Source organism: Sander vitreus, chromosome 7 (genome assembly GCF_031162955.1).
Source record: "Sander vitreus isolate 19-12246 chromosome 7, sanVit1, whole genome shotgun sequence".
In the NCBI taxonomy this organism is placed as follows: Eukaryota; Metazoa; Chordata; class Actinopteri; order Perciformes; family Percidae; genus Sander; species Sander vitreus.
This window is the reverse complement of record NC_135861.1, coordinates 24,947,859-24,970,931: the sequence shown is the minus strand read 5'-3', so window position 1 is coordinate 24,970,931 and position 23,073 is coordinate 24,947,859. Positions and strand designations below refer to the sequence as shown.

Sequence of the window (23,073 nt, the reverse complement as noted above, 5' to 3'; positions counted from 1 at the left end):
ACTATTTACAAACAATACAACCATACTTCTTAGGCATTCAAACAAAACTATACAAATATTCTGTTTTTGTCTTGTACCTGTTTTTGACCCATTTTTAATGAATAAAATAATATATTTCTAAAATACAATCCCCGTTGGGTAAATGTTTTTTTTTTTCCTACGCACTTTCAGCCTTCTTTATATACAGAAATCGCTCAATTGTCAAAAATATGGATTTGTCAAACCCCTATTTTGGGACAAGCTTAGGGACCCCTCAAAGAATCTCTAAGACGTCAAGGCAATGTATGTGATCTTCCCCTCAAAAGCCTTCACAGGCTCTGAAGTTCGTTTAAAAAGAACAATAATAACCTGCATGACCATAACCATTACAACACAAAATAGGCAAGTACTTTTCTCTTGTTAGGATTCAGAGGATCAATCAACTGAACGAAGCAAAACGAAACAAAATAAAAAAAAGAAACAGGACAATACAGGCATAGCTTCATTACTGAGATGATAGAAGTTATGGGGGAGAAGATGGAAACAAAAAGAAAATCCGAGAATAGGCTGAAAGACTAGACCATAAGCACACAAGCAAAGACTTTTCTTGCCAAGAAGTCATGCATTCTTTCTTGGTAGGGTTCAAGAACATAGAGTCTGAAGATACAGATCACCAATACATTGGACAGTATGGAACAAATTCAAGTAATAAAGTGACAATATATCTGATAAAGCATAGTTTTTTTTTTAAAGAAATGGCAAAACAGAAATATTTTATCCCCCATTTGCTTCTGCATGGTTAAACCCCGGACTACATTCATTTGTAGCTCAACCCGTGTGGGCAGACTGGTGGGGTAGAGCACAGTGGGACAGCTGGAATTGTTGAGCTAAATTGAATATCATATCATCTACAGCAGTGGATAGAAGTGGAAGTGTGGGTGACCAATTTATTTGGTTAAAAAAAAAAAACTTCTTCAAATGAATTGATTGGTCACTTAAAAACGTATGAAAAATAATTTGAGCCCAGAGTGTTTCTGCGTGGTCTCCCTATCCTCTGAGATCTTCTGCAGCAGCCTTAATTTACGTCTCTCGAGGTCCTTGTGTTTGACAGACCTCCTCAGGCATGTCCTGCGTTCGGCTCTTCATATTCAAAAAAGGCAAAGCAATCCATGAAAAAGTGCAAAAAATGCCATAAAGCAAATGTGCTGCACCCCCCACCCTGACCCTTTTAGTTTATAATCCCGTAGAAGTTGCCACTCTCCGACCAAATCAAGTCAGTGGAAAGAAAGATATGTGAAAAAAAGCTGTTGTACATGTAATAGTAGTTGAACCAGTAACACTGCAGTAGTAGTAATAATTGCAGTGCTTGCATTGATGTTTTTTCTTTTTTTTTCGTCTTTCATTTCTCTTGTAAAATCTCTCAGGTACAAACAAAAAAGAAAAGCGGAGTCAGGAGAGTGATGTCACATCGCGAGGGGGCTCTTCTGAGGGGTCTCATGTTCCCTGGCCCTTTTCAATTCTTTCACCCTGGAACACAGAGAGAGACAAGTGTCCATGAATACAGCATCCACGACTCTACAGGGTTTCTACAGTAGTAACAAGCTTATCAAGACACGCACAGGCCTAATGGCATCACAGTGTTCAGCCAGAACTATCAGAACAATATCAAGTCAGCCCAGATCATCAGGAACTATACGGCTGGCCTGTGAAAGAAAACCTTGGTCAGGATTGAATTGAGCTTGCACTTTGGAATGGACAAGAGAGGATAATTATAGCACAATTACAGAATCATTACTATATTAATCTATTACTTTTGGGATTAAATGCACTTTTGTGACACAATAAATACACTGAATCTTGTCATGAAAGGCATTTCATGTTGAAGTGTCCCAACACAATATGGTAATGATATCATCATGACTATAATTACAATTATGATTCTAGTTAATATTACTTACAGTAATTACTCAAACTGACACTTGGCACCCTGAAGCATTTTGTTCCTCAAGATACAGCATGTGGTGCTGGCGCCTCACAGCATGAGGTGACTACTCCTTTGCGTATTGAAAATAAAGCTCAGAACTGTCCTTCTGCACTTTAAATCCATTTAGTCAGGGATATAAAAGCATGAATCATTGCACTAAATGTTATGGTCTAGGTCGAGGTCACTTCCACACGTAAAAGACTAAAATAACTAAGAAGTATTTCTAAAGACACTGGTCAAGGTCGAGAAGAAATGCTCCGTTTGTGAAAAAAAGTACCTACTATTGCAAATCTTCATAAATACATTGCCTGACAGTTCACAAATGAATACCAGAAGCTGGTGTGGGTTCATAGAAGAGACACATGTCTCAAGTGCATGAGCAAAAAGCGGTCAGTCAGTCAAGTACTCTTTTATACAGTACAAGTGATTTTAACACACCAACCACTATCATGTAATGGATTTAGCCCTATTCTTATTCAAAGCAGAAGGTAACTACTGTAACATTTATGTATTGAAGAGAGGCAGACCTACATAGATGCGCGTGCACACACTCACTCACTCACTCTCTCACACACACACACACACACACACACACACACACACACACACACACACACACACACACACACACACACACAGAGTGTGTGTGTGATCTTCCTAACCTATATCACATCAACAACCTCACCTGCTCTAAAAGCATGGTGCCCTATTTTAGGACAGTATACAGCCGATATGGAAAAGAGTAAAAACATGAAATATGAATGTCAACTGCAAGGAGGTTAAAGGTTTGTGAAAATAACTAAATGCTTAAACCTCTATATCAGCTATATATGATGTTCAGAGCTTTTTCCCATTCAGGTGTATAATGTACTTTTTTATTATTTGTTTTGATGAACCAGTGGGCATAATACATTCAACAGTTTGACACAGTTTTAGTAAATTGAAATCAGAGGGGTTAAGTCCCCCTCTCAGTCTGTCGAGTGGCTAGAAACAGGACACACAGCCAGTCAGACAGACGGACAACTACTTGAGAAACAGCAGGCCCATAGCATGCCTAAAGGTAGAAGAGCAAGGCTCATAGTTGTCACCACTTGACATGCAGCAGAATAAAACATGATTGGAAAAAGCTTCCCGTTTTCTCAAACTGGCAATCTGCATAACGACACAAAACCAAAGTAAAAAAAACAAAACAAACAAAAAGTAATTCCCAAGGAGAGAAAGACAGAGATAAAGAGAGTCAGAGAAGTGTCTGTTAAGTGTTGCAGTGATATTGTCATTCATAAGCATTTTGTTAGTTCGAGATAGGTTCTGCTCTTAATCTGAGCTTCTTAGTCCACCTGTGGCTCCAGTCGGCAGCCTTCATGCAAGCAGGCATCAAGCAACAGTGATGGAGAAGGAGGAAGGGTGGGTGGAGGGATGGAAGAGAAAGAGCAAAAGAGAAAATGAGAGTGAGGGAAGGAGGGAGAGAATGCAAAGGCAGAGACCTCAGGAGGAGATAATTATATTATTAAAGAGTGAGAGACGGAGAGGGAGATAAGAATGAGAAAGAAGCATACAGATTATCAGAGAGAGAGAGAGAGAGAGAGAGAGAGAGAGAGAACGAGAGAGAGAGACAGAACGAGAGAGGTACGAACTGAGTTGCTGAGGCTGCACTCACCCGCTTGAACAGTCTATGGTCCATCAAGGGGCTTGGCATAAACAGCAAAACAATACCAGACAGCTATTAGCACACAGTAGGCACTGTGAGGGAGGGGGCGAGGACAGGTGGGGGCCAAATACAGTGAGGGGGAGAGGGTGGAGCTTAGGTGTTGGGAGACATTTCGGACCACCACCAATTTGTCAGACAAAAATAAATCAAACACACAACACCGACTTTAAAGAATAGTTGAGAGATGGACAATATTTTGAAAATAGTGGTAGTTTCTACTGTGTCTTACCAATTAGCTCATGGGATTCTATTTTTTCAGACCATGAACCAGCCCGTGCAGTAAATCTGAGTGTGAAGTTTTATCTAGCCTATGTAAAGTTGTGTGTGTATGTACAGTATGTCTAAAATGAGTATGTTAGTATGTGTATAAGGAAGTGTTGGGGTCTACCTGTGGCGGCAGCGACGTAGGAACCGCATGATCTTCCTGGCAGCCTGATCCTGCCTCTTTGTGAGCAGACTACCTCTGTAAAACATCAGAAAGAGAATAGCGTCTTACTGTTTGTTGTAGAGCAACAGTCGACAACTGGCATGCATCTCTGTTAAAATGAATTAGAGTCAACTTGTATCTTTCATTGAAAATGTGAATGGGGTTCCATTCCAAAATGCAATACAATTAACCCTTGTGTTGTCCTTGGGTCAAATTTGAAATATATATATATGAAGTATGTATGTATCAGAAATATGTTTTTACTAAATTGCCCAAAAATAACATGGATGCATGGATGAATTCCATACAACGATCTTCGCAGGTAAAATCAATGATTACTTTCATTGACTTTTGGGTCTTGGGTTTTATTCAATTTTCTCCTGACTAAACTTTGACAGATAGCAGTCTGTGATTCACTCAATATCCTCTGATCTTAACTATTATGCAAAATAATTCATAATTTCTTATTTTAACTCAAAAATGAGGTATAATGTCATACGAACTAGGTTTATTGACCATGAATTTAAAAAAAGCATTAAGAAAAGTGACAAAAAACATTGAAAAAAGCGGCAGAAATTGTTAATTTTCAGTTTTGACTCGGAAGGATAACAAGTTCATGGTCGACGGGACGGCAACACAAGGTTTATTAAACTAAAAAAAACAACTAACAGTGTTACAGTACGTGGCTGAGTGTCTACCTTAGTTTGTGCTGCACAAGGGCGGCAGCAGCCCCGCGGTGGTGGGGCTTCAGCCTGCCAAACTCCTTGTAGCTGCGGTAGTATTGCTGAATGAGCACGGCAGCCCTCCTGCTCTGCTGAAACTTCTTCTGTTCGTGGTAGCTGCGGAACTTACTCTGGATAAGGATGGCGGCCTGCGTCATCTTCTTATAAAGTGCATACTGCCAACGAGAACAAAACAATATGTCATGCTTTGCTGTGTGTGAATACTGCAATGCAGTGTTATGGGTTCACGCTATAGTAGAGGAACACAACCTGAAGTTTGGCAATGAATTCAGCTGCCGGCAGTGAATGTTTTTTAATTTTTTTTTTACCTTCAAGGCTATCCATGTTAGCTTGCAAACAGAAAAAAAGGGAAATATTGTGAATGATGCACTAACATACTCTATTCTCAAAAAATGGTTGAGTTTAAAAAAAAAAGCTCAATTAAATATATTTAAGAGTATTTAGATAGTTAGCGCATCTGTGTACCAAGAGACTGTGATACACGCTAACCTGTAAACAAAAGCACTTATTAGATGTGACCATCAATGCTTTGGCGGTGCCTACCTGTTTGTATTTCTTGTAGCAACGTTGAATAACAGCAGCAGCTACTTCCTGTTGCTCTCGGAGCGGCCGCCCCTGTTGGAGAGTAGAGTGGGATAGGTCAGAGGTCACAGTTGAACCTGCATTTTGCCACAAAGGAAATTAGTGGCTCTGTCAAGTCTCCCTGAGGTCTCCTGGTGGCCAGCATGAGTCCACACCTGGGGAACCGGCCCCCATGTGATCAGTGGGGAGGAGGAGGTGAACCGTTGAGCGACAGAGAGCCAAAGATCCACCTCAGTATCAGCTGGTAGACAGGCATAACAGATTACTAGAAACAACAGCGAACAGCTTTGTCATATGAAAACTCATTAAAAGAAGCTGGAGGGTGGGGGGGGGGTGGGGGGTAGGTGGTGAGTTGAGGAATGGGATCGGGCAGGGGGAAAGGACTGGTGTGTGGAGAGCTAGTTTAAAACAGGCAGTAGCAGGCTCCATACACCTAACTAAGAGAGAGAAACAGAGGCAAAGAAAGAGGACGAGAACATAAGCTTAATTGTGTCTAAGTGGAGCAGGGATATGGGGGACAGTGCAGTCGTTCCTCTAAGCAAGGCCATGCTCTGCTCAAGGCACCTTCCCATGCTGAAACCACAGGGACATATTTGGATATATTTCTGTTCATGTTGTAATGTGTATATGAGCAGAGGAACAGAGAATGAGACAGAGGTAGAGATAGAAAAATGTGAATAATATTAAGCACGATTAGAAACAGTATATCCCAAGACGTAAGATACTAATGAACAGCATCACAACCCTGAGCTTTACTGCAAAAATTCGAGCAAAAATCAGAGCTCCATAGCTCGGAACCAAATAAAAGTGAACCCTTCAACATCTCTCCAAACGCCAAAAACAAAACATCTACTAATACCGGTCCTAACTGTACAGCCCTGTCACTGTGGGCTGCAGTACACACAGCATATGGCACCTGAGCGCCGGGCCTGTACCTTGTACTTGCGGAAGGCAGTTTGGACTAGGCGGGCAGCCTCATACAGCTCTCTCTGCTCTGGATCTGACAGAGTCAGCTGGGCCAGGTCTCGCTCCACCTTGCTGTTGGAGGCATTGATGAACTCACTCCAGTCAGCTGGGGATGGGAGCGTAGACCTCTCCAGGGGCCCCTCTCTCAGTGGAGACCCCCCAGGACTGAGGCTGGGGTTGGACGAGGGGGTCAAGGTTTCATTATACAGAGATCTAAGGAAAGAAGATGACAGAACTGGTCACTTTAGTTCATATTCATAGTAAATATGCAAGCTAACATTTACCCTGTCTATCTTACACTTGTGATCAATTTGTACATCTAACTAATAAGCAATGTTTAGTACAATAGTGGTGGATGCAGGAATCAAAGTCACAACAAATTGATCTTTTGACACAGTGTGCCAAATTTTCATGCCACATAAAGAAATTTAACAACTCATAACAGAAAAAAATATTTTCTGTTTGTTTCTTTGACTGCCTGCTTGAGACGTTGGCGGAAACTGTAGTGGGTGTAAATTAAACTTCCAAAAATGAACACTGTCACAGATAATAAGCACTCCTGAGCCACTGCCCACTCCATCAAATAAAACGTCTTTTTTCAAATTGATACCCCTATGGTTTACACTTTCGAATGATCCATCCTGGCCTCATGCTTAATACAAAATATCCTGTTTCAACAGAATACACTGTACACCAAAATCAACTTCAGTTTATGGTGTTCTTTTTTACTTTCCATCCCGTTGTACTCTCACAAGATAGTCAACTATTTGGACAGTACCAGGTTGTAACAAAGCAAAGAAAAAAAGCATGAATGTAGTGGGGAGGACACACATATACTGCACACACACCCACACACTGGCAATCCAATATGCATATCTGCAATTCCCTTCCCCACGGTGCTGCTTACCGTAGGTGTATGATGCTCGGCAGCTGTTCCACATCGCCAAGGTAGTTGGCCAGCCAGTTCATGGTGTTGCTGACCCCTGACGTGTCTACAGGCACAGAGTCCACTGTTGTGAAGTTCTCCCTTTTGATTCTCTCTGGTGTTGCTTCAATGATGTGTTCTGCCAGAGTCATCATATTTGCCTTTTTCATTGGGACAAACAAAGATGAGTGAGGGGAGGACCCACCTTGTCAATGTTTATCACTATATATAGTTGAGTGACTGCCTTTATTTGTGACTGAACATGATCTAGACATGCAGGTTTAATTGTTTGGCCATGTGACAAAATTGTTGGTTTTAATGCCAATGGAGTGGAATAAGGATGAGAGTGATACTGTTAGAAGCTAAACTTCCTAATCCAGCACTTCATCTGTTGGAGGAGTAGTTAGACGGAGATGGATGGCTGGAAGAATCCCTTGGCTATGGAAGTGGATCAATAGAGAGAGAGTTTATTATGCAGTGATGGCCATCGACAGAGTGCCAGGTTGGCCTGGTGCATGCCGCCTACCCAATGCAGAAGGAGGACATAAAAGAGGTGGGATGGTGCGGTTATGTCCAATTGAAATCTCATCTTGCCATGCTTTCTTCACTGGGGACAATGTAGTTCATGAACATGCCACTTTCCAAAGTGGTGCCACTAAAATATCCATACTGCAGCCTCCCTCTGATAATATATATGTAATGTATATAGTAAGTATATAGTATATAGTAACTATACTATATGTTAGAGTTGTTCTGATACTGATACCAGTATCGGAACGTAAGTATGAGTCTATGCACCCAGTCAAATCAAACTTTGGTAAAATGTCCGCAATTTGGCAATAATTTACACTTAAACAATCCCACTAGTAAAACGGCAATGTGTACAGAATACAAAGCTTCAATTTAATTACAGTTTTAATACTGTTTTTGGCATTGGAACATCTCTACTATATGTTACTATACTTTAATATTAAGTATTATGTTATGCAATTTCTGTGATGCAGGCATTTAAATCAACAGCAAAAATTATTTTGAACCTCTCATCTGTGGCTGTACTAGTTCTAAGTTCTACACATTTGTTTCCTCTCACCTGCAGGTCATCCATCTGTGTAAGACAGTCCTGGTTCTCCAGATCTTCCCGATAGGATAACAGTTCTGCATCAGCCATTTCTCTGTCAGCCATCACCAGCATGCCTAGCTGTTCCCGCTGACGCAACCGGTTGACCAGTTTCTCCTTCCCCAGGCTGCTGCTTCCACTGACCCCCAACGCCTTCCTCCCCATGCCGCTGCTGGAGAAACTCTGTCTGGAGGTCCATCTGGTTGTCCCTGTGCTGCTTCCTGTAGACATGCCTTTGTCGGAGCTCAGGCCCTCTGAGGACAGGCTCTTGGGGCTAGAGGACAGCTTGTGGAGCTGTTGCTGCTCCAGGCTTAGAGGAACAGACATGGCCTTGTCAGGCCGAGTCTGAAACAGTTCTGGGTTGGGTTTATGTTTTTTAGCTAGTGGGAGGTCTCGTTGGCCCTCACTGCTGTAGTAGTTGGAGGGCTCTGACCTGGGCCTCCTTAAGTCTGCAAAAAACACACAAAAGTAACAATTAGCAGCATAATACACTGATAAAGACAGAAAATAGGGGTTCTTCCAGTCAGTGACTTGTGAGATTTTCGAAGAAACAATTCGCACATCCAACAATTCTTCTGTGCAGGTGCGCTGGAAAATATCAAAAACTCGGAAAACCAAACACCTTGGTCCCCCCAGACCTTTCTTGGTAAAGGTCCGGGGGGACCAAAGCTCTGGTTTTCTTTGGTGAATGGTAGTGGTGGTGCTGTAGCAAGAGCAGAGTGTGGGATTTCCCTTTTTTCCAAGTTAGTGACTTATGTGAGGCCATCAGCTTAACTAGTGTACAGTAAGAGACAGAGGCAAAAAGGGAACTGTACTGGCCTGGATTGAGGCTTGTGGTGCTGGATGTGGTTGTAGTGGTGGCAGGACCCCCTTTCTTGCCACTGGGTGCTACTCCACTGTTGTTTGCCCAGCTGACCATCCAGCTGTCTGTGGTGGGGGTGTCGGGGGCTGGGGAGAAAGACATGCGAGTTGCGGGTGGTAGAGGGGCTGGTGGCTGCTGCTCTTCCCTTTGTAGCTGCTCTAGACATTCGGCCAATTTGGTATGGCCACGAGATCGGGCAATTGAGAGGGGTAAACGACCCAGAGAATCTGGGATAGCTAGGGCACGTCTGTCCCATTTATACAGGACCACTGCTGCCTCCAGGTGACCCAGTGCACATGCCCACATCTGGATGATAAACAGACAAAAGTAGCAAAGGGAAACAGAGTTAATGGGTTTCATTACACCAGACTGTAAAAAAAAGCATCAATCTACACCAACTACAGGTTTCTCTCACGACACATCACACAAACTAGGATTTTCTTGCTCACACTGTTGTAAACGTGTTAACTTCAGCTCTCTTACCAGAGGCGTGCAGGAGAAGTGATCTACATTGAGAGGGTCCACTTCTAACTCCAAATCAATACTATCAGCATGTTTGGTGCTGGACGGAAGAGAGAAAACAATGAGTATCTCACTGCTATTTAGTGTGGTGCACACCAATTACAAACAAAAGTGCCATTATCCAGTATGTAGAGCATTTTGTTCTCACCGCCACTTGATGAGTGTCTGGATGAGGGTGGCGTAGCCCTGGCCTGCAGCCAGGTGAAGGAGTGTCATGCCTCTGAAGGTCTTGGAGTGGATTAAATGTTTGGACTTGGCCCAGCAAGCTCTGCTCATCATCTTCTCACAGACCACGACGACACGACTCTCAAAGGAGCTGCTGGCCTGCGTCTGACCAGATAAACACTTACATACACAAAAGAGCATATCATTACTGGTTGTTGTATATGCCTCTTTAACAACAAAAACAACAACAACAACAACAACAAAATTCCTATACAGTACTTTTGTCAAACAATAATGACAAAACACAATGTGCTTGCTGTGTACTGTCACATGCACGTCTTTATGAACAACATACTGTATGAGTAGCATGATGTGGCTTTTTACCTGTGACTGGCTGTTGTTGCCTCCTCCTCCTCCGCCTCCCCCCCCTCCTCCTCCTCCTCCTCCTCCCCCTCCCCCTGTTCCTCCCCCAGCTCCGCCACTCCCTGCACTGCTCGACTGCTGGTGGCTGGCCATCTCTGCCATCCTCCTTTCCATCTGCTCCAAGCGCTCCAGGATAGACATTCTGAACTGGTTATCTAGGCAAACAGTGGGACATAGAAGAAGAACACGTCAGCACACAAATAGCATCCAGTGTGCAAAAAAAATGGCAGTCTTTGCTATTACCAGCACAAACAACCCTGTGTTCCTGACAAGACAAATGATCACACAGTATGCACCACAAGCTGCACCAAATATGTTGCTCTGAGCAGCATTAAGACTGTCGCAGTGACTGTGGGGCTTAACATCATTAGGCATACAATCAACCATTTAAGAACAAAGTCTATTTCTGAGATACTGCAAAGCCGATGGCAAGTTAATATCCTACTTTCAGCTGTAACATAAAAAACACTTAATCTCCCCAGAGTGTGAGTGAAAACAATAGCATCAATCATTAACTTCATCAAAACATTGGCTTTACTAAAATAGCCTTTAAAGCCCATCAATCATCTGCTAATGGCTGCCATCACTAAACTCCTGCCTCCATCTCTCCCACACCACTCAACCCCAGCATACTCATACAGGTTGAACGATTGGCCAATGAGTGGGGGCATGTTAAATGTGTCCACCCTTTCATAAAGGGCTTCAGACATGCTCTAGGGGGAGTGTACAGCTGAAGGCCCTCCTGATGATTAAGTACACCCTATTATGGCCAGGAGTCCCAGCCCAACCCCGTTCCATGAGCCTGTATGGTAGGAGGACTATGAAGCTGATAGTACAGAATCAATCACAAATTGCACCTATCCAGAGTCCTTGAAAACCCAGCCTTTCCATATATGTCTTATACACCTCCATACAGTAGATGAATGGAGGTGTATAACACTTCAAAGAGTGTTCACTGTACATGCTGCTTAGGAGGCAGCTACTGCTTTGTACCCTGTGTCAGAGTGGTTTTGCAGGTTGTCTCTGCTCAGGTTTTCATCCTTGGCAGAAATATAGAACACACTGCATAATTCAATTCAATAATTCTAGTGAGAAGAGGTCAGAGCAAGTGACTTCTAAAGACTAAAATGTATTTTAATTGGTGAAACAGACACACAAAAAACAAATAGGGGGAAGTGAGGGGGAAACTGAAAAATTAAGCAGGCTGTGACATTACCGGGCAGGTTTTGATGGCAACACAACATGCATTTGAGTAACTAATAGTAAAAAGTAAACACTCCAATTCAACTCCAGTCCAAACACTGCAATCTAAACCTGTTGCATTATGTCTTTTCATTATTTTATTTTATGTAACATTACAAGACACAAGGTTCACAATGACAATTGGGAAACCTCCCCACCTACACCTACACACACCTACACACACCTACACACACACACACACACACACACACACACACACACACACACACACACACACACACACACACACACACACACACACAGAGTATGCTGTGTAGACAGTGGAATGGGATGGGCACAGAGAGCCCACTGCAGCAGGGAGTATACAGAAGACTGCATTAGCATTCCCCATTTAGCCACTATGAGGCCGTTTCTGTGGCAACCTGCTGCCGAGCGGTAACTAGGCGACAGGAACATGGCTGTGTGTATAGTCTGCCTGCGTGCTATTGGCTTATTGATGAAGGGGAGTGGAAGGACTCATTACTCCAGCAAAAAAAAAAAAAAAGGAGAGAGAAAGGCAAAAAGAAAATAGAGTCTATAAATCTTCTTTGCTCTTCTTTTGTGTACTTGGCCTACTCTCTTTTCTCAGTGTTGACACCGTAGGTAGGGACCTAATGACTCTAAGTGGGGAGCCTTCACAGCACGACCTGGTGACATTTGCACTTTACTGTATCTTGGCATTCACGGCTCAGGGCTCTCTGGGGAGCTAATGTCACAGTCAGCCCTCCTATAAGCCACTGTAAAAGAGGTCAAGTAACTGCTATCATTGGACAGAAAAACATAATGTCACTGGCTGGTAAATTAGTGCTCTTAGTGACAACATGCTGCACTGTGAATAATGTGCTTGGAGGACAACACTGAGGTCTCTGCCTCTGATCCCTGTATGTGCTGTGGACTGTCTATGTGGGCCTGCTGTCAGATTAGCCAATCACTCTCTTATCAAGCGGGGTAAATGCTCTGAGCGTTTGCAGTGTTTCTTCCTAGGTGGGATCCATCTTCACCTATCCACATGGTGGCTTGTGGAAAACAAGGTCATGGGAAGATTTGAGAGCCTGACTGACTGAGTGCTTGTGTCAGGAGGGAAGTCAGAGGGTTAAGATAGGTCACAGCAATACAACTTGACTTGGTACAAGGCTATGCTCTCCCTCTCCCTCTGGCTGACATGGGGGGGGGGGACCAGACATAGACAGAGAGATGGAGAGAGAGAGAGAGAGAGAGAGAGAGAGAGAGAGAGGGGGGGGGGATAGTTAGCGCTAGGCTGACATGTCTTTGTTCAGACCCAGTGCTGCAGTGTGCTGCAGTGCAGATGATGTCATCTCCACCTGCTGCCTGCTGCTCCAAATGCGATGCACGTCCACTGCAGAGGGAGGATGGGATTAGAGACAAGTGGGATGGAAAAGGGAGGAGACATGGAAGGTGAGCAGCCTAACAGAACTGTAACAACACTGTGACGTCGTTAACAGCCTCCCACTCTCCGGTTTACTCCCTTGTGACGGTGTGTGGCAGCGGACGTGGTCACTCTCACATGTTTAGGGCAGACTGTGATATGCTATTTTCGAAAGCACTTGGGTGCCAAAATGAGGCAGTCCACCATTCATTACATTGACAACACTTGAATGAAAGTTGATTAGTCAGCCGAGGTGTAAACTTACAGCTGTCATGACACAAATATGCCTTCCAAAGCAAAGCTAAGTTTTTACAAGTGGGTCCAGGTCACTCGCTTGTGGAGATTTATTGAACAGCTTTCCTTTGCTTTGGTGATGCATTCCCCTGCAGGATTTGGACCCTTGCCAACTTTCCCCATCCAAAGTGGATGTAAAAAATACAAAAGGAGAGAGAACTCTTCACATTACTAAATCAAAAACTACACTGATTTTCATGCTCCATCAATTCTCTCACACTTCTATCTACCTGAACTCATATCTGTTGTGGGTTATACTGTGGAGTGTTTAAGTGGTTTTTAGTGAGAGTTACTTCATGAGAACAGCTAAGAGAATGAAGTATTCTTTTTCTGTATAGGCTGTTACATAACAATTAAGAGTGTGTTTTTTGAAATGACAGTAAAAGTGAATATGCTGCTCAATGATGACCTTGTCTCCGCTCAGAAGTGAGAGGAAAACCTCTCACCTCTGGGATGAAAATGTGCAGAGGATGGGAAAACACCACACTTTGGGTCTTTTAATAGAGTGACAGTTGCCTTGGCTAAAAGGAGAACATTACGCATCCAGAATGTGAAAAAAACACCTGGGTAATACTCTGTGAAAAGAGGTCTTGAACTTTCATGACCGATAACCCAACTGAGTAATTTTGTCGCTTGTCTTGGGACCAACGCTCATTAGAATAAATTACTAGTGTTGTCATCATGGGACCCACCAGACACTGGCCGTGACCTGGTCCCGTCATACGGATTAAGAAGCTGGGTTTCATGGGGAAAGTCACACAGCTAGTAGTCAGTTCTGCATAAAATCCATAGCATAAGTATACTTTCTGGCGCCTGATCTCTGTGGCTTTGCTGTAGACATGGGCCGGTATACGATTCTGACTCTATGATAACCTTCATAAATATCACGGTTTCACGGTGTTACGGTATTGCAATTACAGCTTTAAAATGCATTCTTTTTTTAAATGTCTGGATAAAAAACAACATTTGCATGCACACTGGCAGGGAGACGGATTACTAAACTGCAGTTTCTCTCATAAAAAACAGCTCATACCTTAGGAACGGTATGACGGAAAATGTTAGTGGTTTTGAAACCTTGACTTTTTCAAACCGCGGTATACCTTGAAACCGGTAACCGGCCCATGCCTACTCTGCTGTTGCTTCTTATTAGCTTCTCTCAAAGGACACTGGTGCACTCTGAGAGAAGCAGAGAGCAGAGGACCCCATTGGGTTCTAACCCACACTACGTCATAGCCCTGCCATGCCATGTGATGTGTCTCATCGCTTTGAGATGGCAGCAGCTCCCCATGAGACAGGTTGATATACAGACGGATAAGGGAAGGAAGGACAAGGCTGTTTTTTTTAAGCGCACAGTGGGAGTTTGAACAGGCTGAAGAGACAGAAGAAGACAGCAGGAGAGCTTACAGGTGAAGAAAGAACAAGGTGAAGGGAAATGAGAAGACAGGAGGAGGGTTATTCATATAGTGAACTTCTAAAAGAGTGTGGGATGAAATCTTTTTTCTAAGATTTCTAAACCTCTGGTTGTGTTCATGCCAATCAAGTTTAGTACTGGGCCTCATTATCGCTCTGCAGCCAGCCAACTTCTCACATGTAACCCAGCAGAAAGAACGGAGGCCAGCCTCCCTCTGGGTCTCTGTGTGTGCTGACTGACAGGGGCTGGTATTTGTGACCGTGCATGGGAAGGGGCCAGGCCATCTGGCAGCAGCCCTCGCAGCTGGAACACATGGCTGTCAGTTGATCAAAGGCTGACTTTACTTTTACGTACTGTAGTGTAATCAGTGGCTGTGGCTTCCATCTATTACTGTTTTTTCTTTCTTTTTATTCTTATTAGCAGAGGAGTAACTCAGTAATTTCAACTGTTCAAAGAATAAAATTGTACGTGAAAGAGACATTTTTTCTTTTGTACAATCTGTTGTCATGGTATCATATCAATTCTAGGATGCCATCTATCCATCCATCCATCTGCAATATGGCTTATCCTGTTCAGGGTCGCGGGGCAGTTAAGAGGCCATCCTATCCAGGCTAACACACATAAACAGACAAATCCATACACATTCACACCTAGACATAGTTTTGAGTTTCCAATTCCCCTAACTTGTAATTCCCCTAAATTCCCTAATCCAGTTTCCTGCAACAGTCTAAAGACATGTCTTTAGAATGTTGCAGGAAACTGGATCACTTGGAGGAACATGCATACAACTACAGATTTATACAGATTTCATTTTTTTGCCATAAAACATGCTTGCTGTTTTCTCTCCGTTAGGTGATTGGCCATGTTTTGTATGCTCTGTACCTCAAGCCAAAAATCAGTTGTCAGTGAGCAAATGTTCTCTAGCTTTACCAGTCTTGCATACAACCATGTGCAACCTGTACACAACAGCAGAAGTCCTTCACACACACAAGGCAATTACCTCTGATTTTTTTGCCAAACAGAAGAAAACATTTAGAATTTTGATTTCACGTCTTTAAGCCAGTAAGATTGCCTGCATCACTGGAATTCTTGTTTTGCAGTGATAGCATCACCAAATTACAACAGCAACAGGTGGAACGATTGCGTCTCACCATTGTTTCCCCAGAGAATATATTCTTGACCATAGTTTAATAACTGCAAACAAAGGTCACGATGCTTGAATTATACTGTTTTGGTCTGCCATAAAGGTGAAGCAGCTCTTAACCTACTGGCATTGGTCCAGCTATATAGGTCAATATGAGTACAGTCTGAACGCTGAATAATTACATTGTGTCATATTGAAGGTTTTTACCTTCAATATGACACAATGCAATTATTCAGCTTTCAGTTTGCCAAGAGTGCACACCATGGGGATTTACTGTCATCCACTTTCACACTAATTGAGTAACAAAGTATTGGCTTTTTGTCTTGGAAAGTAGAGTAGTTTTTTATAGATTGACATTTGCTACAGTAACAAGTACATATCATTATCTTCCTATTTGCATAAACAACTATATGCTGCTTGACACATCTGCTGCAGGCAGGAGTGCAAATGAGAGCTGAATGGAGAAATAATTCACAGATGAATCAATGTGATATAACACACCACAACTCAAGGGACAGGACGTCTCCAAAGCGTTCCATTAATAGTAAGACAACACAGTTAGGCTAAAGGATTCTCAGCCTGTCCTCCCTTTTCCTCTAAATCTTTTTCAACATTGTACTTCAAATTGTATTTCAGTCTTTCGTCACATACTGGAATCCTATCTAGGGTATATTGTACTCTAGTAACAATTGAAAATTGAAGTAAGGACAGACAGCAGAGTGAATAGAGATAGATACATGATATTTAGCTATTTTATCTTGGTTTGAGACCATGCATATTACCCCCTCTATTTTAATTTGGTTTTATGACACCACAGAGGGATACAAATGCACAGCAGGAACAGGGAGGGAACCTGAATTTAATAAGCACATTAGCAGACTGGCCCATGAAAGAAAAAACAAACTTACAACACAACATAAAAGAAGCACTTTATATAGATTGTAGTTATTAATACACCATACAATTAGCTAAGAAAACAGAATAATATATAATCCCCTTATTCTAAATAAGCAGACTGGAGCCTGTTAGCACAGAGGTTGACAATTTATTGCATTTTTCAAATCACAGCACAGACAGATTGTGATGCATACTATAATGTAACCTAATGCAAACCACAATCTATAGCTTTAAAACTTGGCAAAGCAAAAAAGTTATGCACTAAAGCTTTAAAAAAAAACAAAAGTTGAATAAATGAAATGAATCCGGCGGAATTTCCGTCGGCACCAGAACAATCCTGGAAATGAAACGTCATCGATATAGACTAAGAAGTACATAACATTTATTTGTTGCATTTTCTGCTTTCGGTCAGAAAATAACGGTAAATAACTGTATAAATACAAAATATCGATTCTAGGGAAAAGAATCGATTAAAAAAATTGTTGCACAAACAAATCATGATACATTCAATTTTCGATTTTTTTACTATTATATTAGATTGCATTAAATAGACATGGTGTTACTGTTTTTATGTCCACCCACTATATCTCTGACTAAACGGATGGATGAACTATACATTTAAAGAAAGAAAGTAAAAAGCATTAGTATAATAGGAGTCAACAATAGAAGTCAGACATGTGTGCTCTCTACAAATGTCAGTTTCTCTTTAAATGTACCTATCTCTTTAAACCCTCTTGTCTGGGGTGATCCATCATCTTTAGCTGTAAGCATTAGCACGCCACTGTTTCTGTTACTAGTACGACTACTATTGCTATTGCTTCTGTTATTACTACAACAGCTACAGAAACACAGTTCTGAAAATGACATTAACTAATAATACTGCTGTTATGATTGATATTATTAGATAGATAGGTAGATAGTCAGTCTTTAATGTCCCGAGAGGAAAATCTGTTTTAACAGCCTGCACATATTCATGCCCCTATGAAAAATGTAATGCATATAGTTGACATAATAGTCACACACACACACACACACACACACACACACACACACACACACACACACACACACACACACACACACACACACACACACACACACACACACACACACACACACACACACACACACACACACTTTGTTGGGTTATTGGGGGCTATGGCAAAGGGGGAAAAACTCCTGCTAAAGTGATATTATCAATATTAATATTGCTACTCATGCTTCTGCAACAAGCACACAACTACTACTGCTACTGTACTAGTAGTGCTACTACTAACTAACCCTACTTTCACTAGTACTAATAAACTAACAAATGGTGTTGTGCAGTTAACCAAACTGTTCCTACTGCTGCCAATTATACTAAGTAAACCACTTTGCATTAAAGTGGCTACCAAATAGCGTTATTTGGGATTACTACAACGAATGCATATGCAGTAGACCTATGTAAAACATACAAAAGCACTGTGGTGATTCATCCAACTTCACAACTTTGGTCTGTTGTATTGTGTCTTTCACAGTTCTTTTAAGAGGGTACAATGCATCTTGTTCCATGCATTGAATATAGCGATATACACAGATGAGCAACAGGTAGATAAATGCAGCCTATATCTGCAATTCTCTCACTTGAAACAGTAAAGAAAAGCGCTCAAGACTAAACGGGGTTAAAGTGAAGTCGCTGTTCACAGATCTGTGGTGCTGAAAAGCTCAGCGGCAGCACTCACGATGGACTACTGTACTAACGTGGTTTTTATTTCTCCCTATTTTAACTGTTTAATTATTCCACGCTGTTGATATCAGCATTGAATGCAATCTGAAACAAGTAGATTTCACCGACGACTCGCTGGCCCCGATAACCTGAGCAGCACTCAGGGATGCGACATCGCTCCAATGCGCTACAACACTTTCATCAACACGTGTAACAACACTTGCAGCTGGCAATTTAAGGACACTAGCCTGAGACACACTGATAATTTAGTACAACATAGCAAACAGACTAAAACTGTCAAGAACGAGTCATGAATCATTCAAATGTGAGAGGCAGGTTTTGCCAAAAGTACCCGACTTGAGAAAACAGGTGCACGAGAGCTACAAGTATAACTTCCTTTGCTAATCAAAATGCCAGGAAAGCAAATACTATTGTTGGTATTGTTGCGTCTTGGGGAGTCTTTAATATGCCCAAGCACTAGTCGTGATTCAGGAGTTGGCTACTATCAACATCAACTCTCCGGTGCTCTGCAATGAGGCAGAGTCACATGGAACACTTGAAGGAAGCATGTGGTTAAAATAGACCATTTCTTTAAAACTCCGCTACAGCACAGACACAGCTGGACTACATTAAGACACAATAACTGAGCATGCGGGATGTTCAAAGAAACGTGTAACTTCAACTTCTTCTGGCATACACGAGAAAGGCACAGCATATGAAAACAGCCCAAACACAACACAACACAGACACAACACATTACTACAGCCATAGGTTGAACTTAACACTTCTAACCTTCTATCTTATTTTCCATTGGTAGAGTCCACCTCAAAGCCAAAAGATACTGCCTCTTTTGTCTTTTAGGAAATGCAGGTGTCATTCACAGGCATCCTGACCCAAAGTAGTCCAACCAAAGCATTTCACTCAAATTGCAGCTTTGCCCCCACAGTCTCACGGTCAGACTACTGCATGGTGTTATACGGAGAAACAATAAAAATATATATCCTTGGTGTAGACTGAATCTCAATCTCAACAGAGCACTCGTCAACAATAGAACAAAGTGAGGCAAGAGAGCGACGTGAGGAGAGAGAGAGAGAGAGAGAGAGAGAGAGAGCGAGAGAGAGAGAGAGCGAGAGAGAGAGAGGAAGACCGCTCACTACTCTTCTTCCTCTAATAGCCCCCTCCTCCTCCTCACTTGTTTCACCTCACACACATACACACTTTCCTTGTGTTTCTAGTAGTCGCTGCTATCCCAGCCTGCAGTAAAATGACAAATACCGCTGCTAGGAGACGTTGTGCGCACGTGCAGCCGGTAAACAGACGCCCTAATTCCCGTTTTCCGCCTCCTCCTCGAGCCGCGGTCCTGCTCCTAAAAGCTCGCCCCTTATCATATTATTATTGGTTATTTGGCATTGTTATAATAATAAGTATTGCTGATCAAATAGATCTACTCTGCTCGACGCGTGTGGCTGTTTATACGGTTCACTGTGCGCCTGCACGGAGTCTTTCCCTCACCGGAGAAAGTCGGTACAACCGTTCAAAACACGACTGGATTCGCCCTCTCCTAGCCTAGCTGCCGTCTGAAACTAAATCTCGTTCTGTTTGCGGTTGTTTACCATGTTTACCCAAACACGCCCACTCCGCTCCTGCATTATGTGTACGCGGTCTGCCGTTTGTCACGCCGGTGTAGTAAGGCTCAGAGTCAGTACTGTCAACACGCTCCCATCAACACTAACAGGCAGCCAGTATGCCGCTATGCGGGGCTGTCATTTGGCAGTTTCCAGCGAACCTCTCCCGGCTCGGGTCGTGGGATCTGAGCTCAGGGACTTATTGGGGCAGACGATGAGTGCTCTGCAGCTCCGACAGCTTTTCTGTCCTGCCCATGGCTCCGTACCTGCAGTGCTGCAGAGAAAAGCGCCCCTTCCCCCACTCTGCATTATGACAAATCAAGGCAGGCAGGCAGCTGTGCCATTAGCACATCATAGCACAGTGAGTCTTCCATGGGGGAACAAACTCACAAAGCTGTATAACACACCGCTGCGGACTTAGACAAAATATTGCACGTAATGTCAGCAGCCGATATCAAGTGACTGACCGCAGGGGTTAAGTAGCGTGAGTCTGTAACGTTACAGTCATGGATCTGGTCACATTAGTGTTTTAAAAGTCGTAAACTAAATGGCTAGCTGTCATTATTCCGATGGATGAGAAGCGCGTTTCGCTTCTCCTGTTGTGCCTCAAGACTGTGGACATAATCGATGTGATGACTGCACGTGCCCTAGTGATTACATTCTGCCCTACTTCTGAAATAAATTATGCAGTCTAGATATCATCGTGGAAATTGAATTTGTGTGGGATTACAGGTGGTAAACAATGGCCAATAGATAGTATTTACTTTTGCGAGAAAAACTAAATCTTGTATAGTAACCCTCATGAAGTTTAAAGTGCGCTCTGCGCCAGGGTCGCTGTCCACAGTGGGGTGGTCCTGAAGCTGCTGATCACTCATTTCTTGTATTAACAATCCATGATGTGTGTGATTGGCACACTTCAAGTTTTCAAAGACAATCCATCCCTTTTGCTATGGCTAACCTCTCTCTGTCACACAGGTACACAGAAACTCACCTGGTGCCACATTAGCTTGACATAATGTTACATAATTTGTATACACAGGTACGGAACAAAGCACACTCACATTGCACGTTTATATTTAAACTTTACATTGTATGTCATATTCTGTTAAAGTATCACACAATCTCTGTGCACTTATTTGTGCTGTTTTGACAATACTGTAAATTACAAATGAATGTCTCTCTCAAATAATTGTAGGGACAAATGATTTATCAGTAGCTGGATGCAGCAGAGATCATTTATTTTTACCTTTACAAATGAAAATTCCAACGCAGTCATTGATCTTTGTGGATCCCTACCTGTCATTGTCACCCTCAAATACAAGACCATAGATTGCCATGAAAGAAAAAATAGTTAGAGATGGCAGGCAAGGGGTTAATATAAGTAAGGTAATAGGGTGGGCTGTGTTTTCCCTGAGACAGTCAGCTCCTCCTTAACTGGTTCTGTGAATGGGCCAGTGAGGCAGTAGGGCATGAATGGCGGAGGGATCCACTGGTATTGCTGTGTATGGGAGCCGCCAGCTCTCCATTACTCACTCCCACTCCCTCAAGGGCTGTCTGCAATGCAGCTGTCCTGTGAGCCTGTGCTTCACCGTGGCCTACTTTATCCTGTCAATGCTCAAGCACTGCAGCAATGCTTCCCCGGCACTCACGCGCATGCACGCACGCACGCACACACACACACACACACACACACACACACACACACACACACACACACACACACACACACACACACACACACACACACACACAGACAAAGACTTGCATACTCATTACATTCTGGTGAACATGCCTACAGTAGGTCTTTGACTCATATTTGACTTGAATTTAAACAGAATGGAAATTTGCCAACTCTGCAGCATCTTTTGTTATATGTAGAAGACCTCTACAGTGCTGATCTGAAAACACTTTTTTTACAGTAAGGAGATCAGATCACACCAACAATTTACAAAGAATAATAAAATGTCCAAATTCGTCATTGCAATAGCTTTTCTATTGTAACATAAGCAAGTGACCTTAGGCACTGACCTTAAAATGACACTTTAAATACGACATGTGGTATTGGATTTGCACATCTCAGAACAAAAGACTGCAAAGTGAAAGACAAAATGTCTCACTCAACACATCTTAACACAGCAACGTTAATTCTCAAATCAGTTTCTCTTGGATAATACCAAGAGGGGCTGAGAAAGCAAAAAAACCTCCAGGATTTGAAATAGACTGAAAGCTCTTCCTGCATCTATCCCTCTCCATTGCACGAGCATATGCATGCGCAGAACAGCCAATAGGAACGCTTTGTCTCTCTCTGAAATGACCTGTGATTGGCAAAAATCTCCCGTCATAGGCTAGGTTTTTTAAAGTCTAAAAACAGAGCCAAGAGGAGGTGCAGGAGTCTAGTTTTCTCTCAGATCACTTAAATTACTCTATACTGAAAGATTATTATGGCATGTTTGCCCAATGATGCCAAAAACAAATAGCCTACCACAGCTTAAAGAATATAGCAAGTTTATGCACATTTGTAATACTCTAATAAAATAATATCATAAAAATACAATTCCAATAAAAGTTGATAAATAAAAATATTAAACTTCTGTCCAGCTGTATTACCAACAAAAGGTGCTATCCAACAACTCTTATAGCAAGGTTCTAAAGGTTCTTACCTACACTCACTTACACTATCTCTACACATACTGTGTAAACAGCCAAATCAAGGATCTTGCCATGACTGAGGACCAAAGAACCATCATGTTTTATGGCTAGAAACACACATTTATACATCCAAGTCATTATCTTCTTGTTATCGTTCAAGCTTTGTAGCCCTGTCATTCTGATATATGAGATGTAACAACATTAATCCCTGAATATGTGTGCAGCAGAAACATGACAATCAACAAACAATGTGTGAGTTAAACTATCTATTTAATTGCATACACTATAAAACATGCCTTTGCTATGTACATGGATA

General features: G+C 42.4%; 1 protein-coding gene across 1 annotated transcript in view; it reads right to left on the bottom strand.

The window, feature by feature from the left end:
* Positions 1–1,300: 1,300 nt before the first annotated feature.
* camta1a (calmodulin binding transcription activator 1a) overlaps positions 1,301–23,073 on the bottom strand; it is a 286,670-nt gene continuing 264,897 nt past the window's right edge. Inside the window, exons 12-25 of the mRNA XM_078254023.1 lie at positions 10,472–10,558; positions 10,365–10,432; positions 9,964–10,160; positions 9,777–9,855; positions 9,251–9,599; positions 8,405–8,880; positions 7,297–7,475; positions 6,359–6,602; positions 5,385–5,456; positions 5,150–5,170; positions 4,797–4,996; positions 4,060–4,134; positions 3,598–3,651; positions 1,301–1,506 (exon numbers count right to left, since the gene is read on the bottom strand). Of these exons, the coding sequence (XP_078110149.1) occupies positions 1,443–1,506; positions 3,598–3,651; positions 4,060–4,134; positions 4,797–4,996; positions 5,150–5,170; positions 5,385–5,456; positions 6,359–6,602; positions 7,297–7,475; positions 8,405–8,880; positions 9,251–9,599; positions 9,777–9,855; positions 9,964–10,160; positions 10,365–10,432; positions 10,472–10,558 (2,165 nt within the window). The 3' untranslated portion in view covers positions 1,301–1,442. The remainder of the gene's footprint in view (positions 1,507–3,597; positions 3,652–4,059; positions 4,135–4,796; positions 4,997–5,149; positions 5,171–5,384; positions 5,457–6,358; positions 6,603–7,296; positions 7,476–8,404; positions 8,881–9,250; positions 9,600–9,776; positions 9,856–9,963; positions 10,161–10,364; positions 10,433–10,471; positions 10,559–23,073) is intronic.